The following is a 1,332-nucleotide window of genomic DNA, read 5'->3' as shown; positions in this document are numbered from 1 at the left end:
CCCCCATCCCTGAAAACAGACATTTAAGTTCCAATAATTAGGCTATTTCTTTTCAAGGTGACACACCTTACCCTTACCTACACCTGGTTATTTCCAAACTGCAGGAGTTCAAAACTAGATTCTTTATCGAGATCTAGATCTAGATCTCTACATAAAAATTGTTCCAAATAGGAGAAACTCACAATCATCTAAAGACAGGTCAGGTGAAGTTGAGCAAAAATCGCGATTTACTGTACCATGTAATATCAGCGAAAATCCTTTCGAGATCTTTCGGGTCTTCCAGATGATTCACATTTTTCAGGGAGCAATCATATAGATCTAGATCTAGATCTAGATATCTAACACTTGTAGATTTTGCATAACACATTCATTGACACAATGAAAATTAGATCTAGATCTAGATATCTCGATCAAGATATAGAACTCTAGATGATCTAGATATATAGATCTAATTCAGAACAGACCAAAAGAACAGATCCTCTTCAGCTAAAAGCTTTGGACTAACCAAAACAATTTTCCCTGCACGAGTGAAGACACGGCAAAAAAGTAGACTGCTACTCTCTCAAAAAGGGGAAATCACAGAAACCGCTGTCCTACGAAGTCATACTCCTAAAAGTCTACATTTTCATTTCAAAGTAGGCCTATTGCCGATTTACAGTTTCCCAACACCCACGATGCGTAACAGAGCGCAACAGTTCCGACTAACAACACTGGCCTTAACTGGCCTATCACCGCCTCCTGTCCTTATCATTCCTTTCCCGCGAAGCGAAGTATTCTTGGTTGGATGTTTCTATTCGAGCCGGATGTGGGGGGGGGCTAGCTATGATTTTGTGACCTCAACATTTTACCCTTATGCTGTGTGTCCACTTATCCGAATTTTCGAATAAATCGAAAGCTTTAAGGCCAACTGACGGGTTTGGTTCACTCGTCTTAGTTTAAGCCAATAACATGTTCCAGTTGATCTGATCTTTAATATCATTTTGACGTATTTGCTTTCAAGCTAACTATGACAGAAAATTGGATACTGTTAGGAGCAGGTATATTATTATTCAGGATTGTGAAAATTCGCTGAAGAGCTAAAGCTGTAACATTGATGACAATATGGCTTTTCCAGGTCCAATAATTATATTAAGCGTATCTAAGGTAGAAGTATTAATTCATTTATCTAGAATAATGTATGTACTTTCCAACGTCACATTTGAAATGTCTTTTCTCGTCATTCTAAGGTTAAAGCGCAAGCTTCAATGACTTTCCCGGGTTTCCATTAAAACTTGCTCATGTTGAGTTCCCAGTCCCGATCAGATTTTTTTGTACTGGAGGTACCCCCGCTTG

The 1,332-nt window shown here is 38.7% G+C and overlaps 1 protein-coding gene across 4 annotated transcripts in view; it reads right to left on the bottom strand.

The window, feature by feature from the left end:
* LOC101845637 overlaps positions 1 to 785 on the bottom strand; it is a 28,457-nt gene extending 27,672 nt beyond the window's left edge. The window contains exon 1 of one of the 4 annotated variants that reach the window (XM_005105132.3): positions 183 to 785. In XM_005105132.3, the coding sequence (XP_005105189.1) occupies positions 183 to 188 (6 nt within the window). In that variant the 5' untranslated portion in view covers positions 189 to 785. Of the gene's footprint in view, positions 1 to 77; positions 103 to 182 lie in introns of those variants that run through there. The other 3 variants (XM_005105133.3, XM_005105134.3, XM_013086312.2) reach the window with 3 other exon arrangements.
* Between the last annotated feature and the right edge of the window lie 547 nt (positions 786 to 1,332).

The sequence above is a fragment of the Aplysia californica genome, unplaced genomic scaffold, assembly GCF_000002075.1.
Source record: "Aplysia californica isolate F4 #8 unplaced genomic scaffold, AplCal3.0 scaffold00454, whole genome shotgun sequence".
Lineage (NCBI taxonomy): Eukaryota > Metazoa > Mollusca > Gastropoda > Aplysiida > Aplysiidae > Aplysia > Aplysia californica.
Note: the sequence above shows the minus strand (reverse complement) of the source record. Positions and strands in the feature narration are given on the sequence as shown.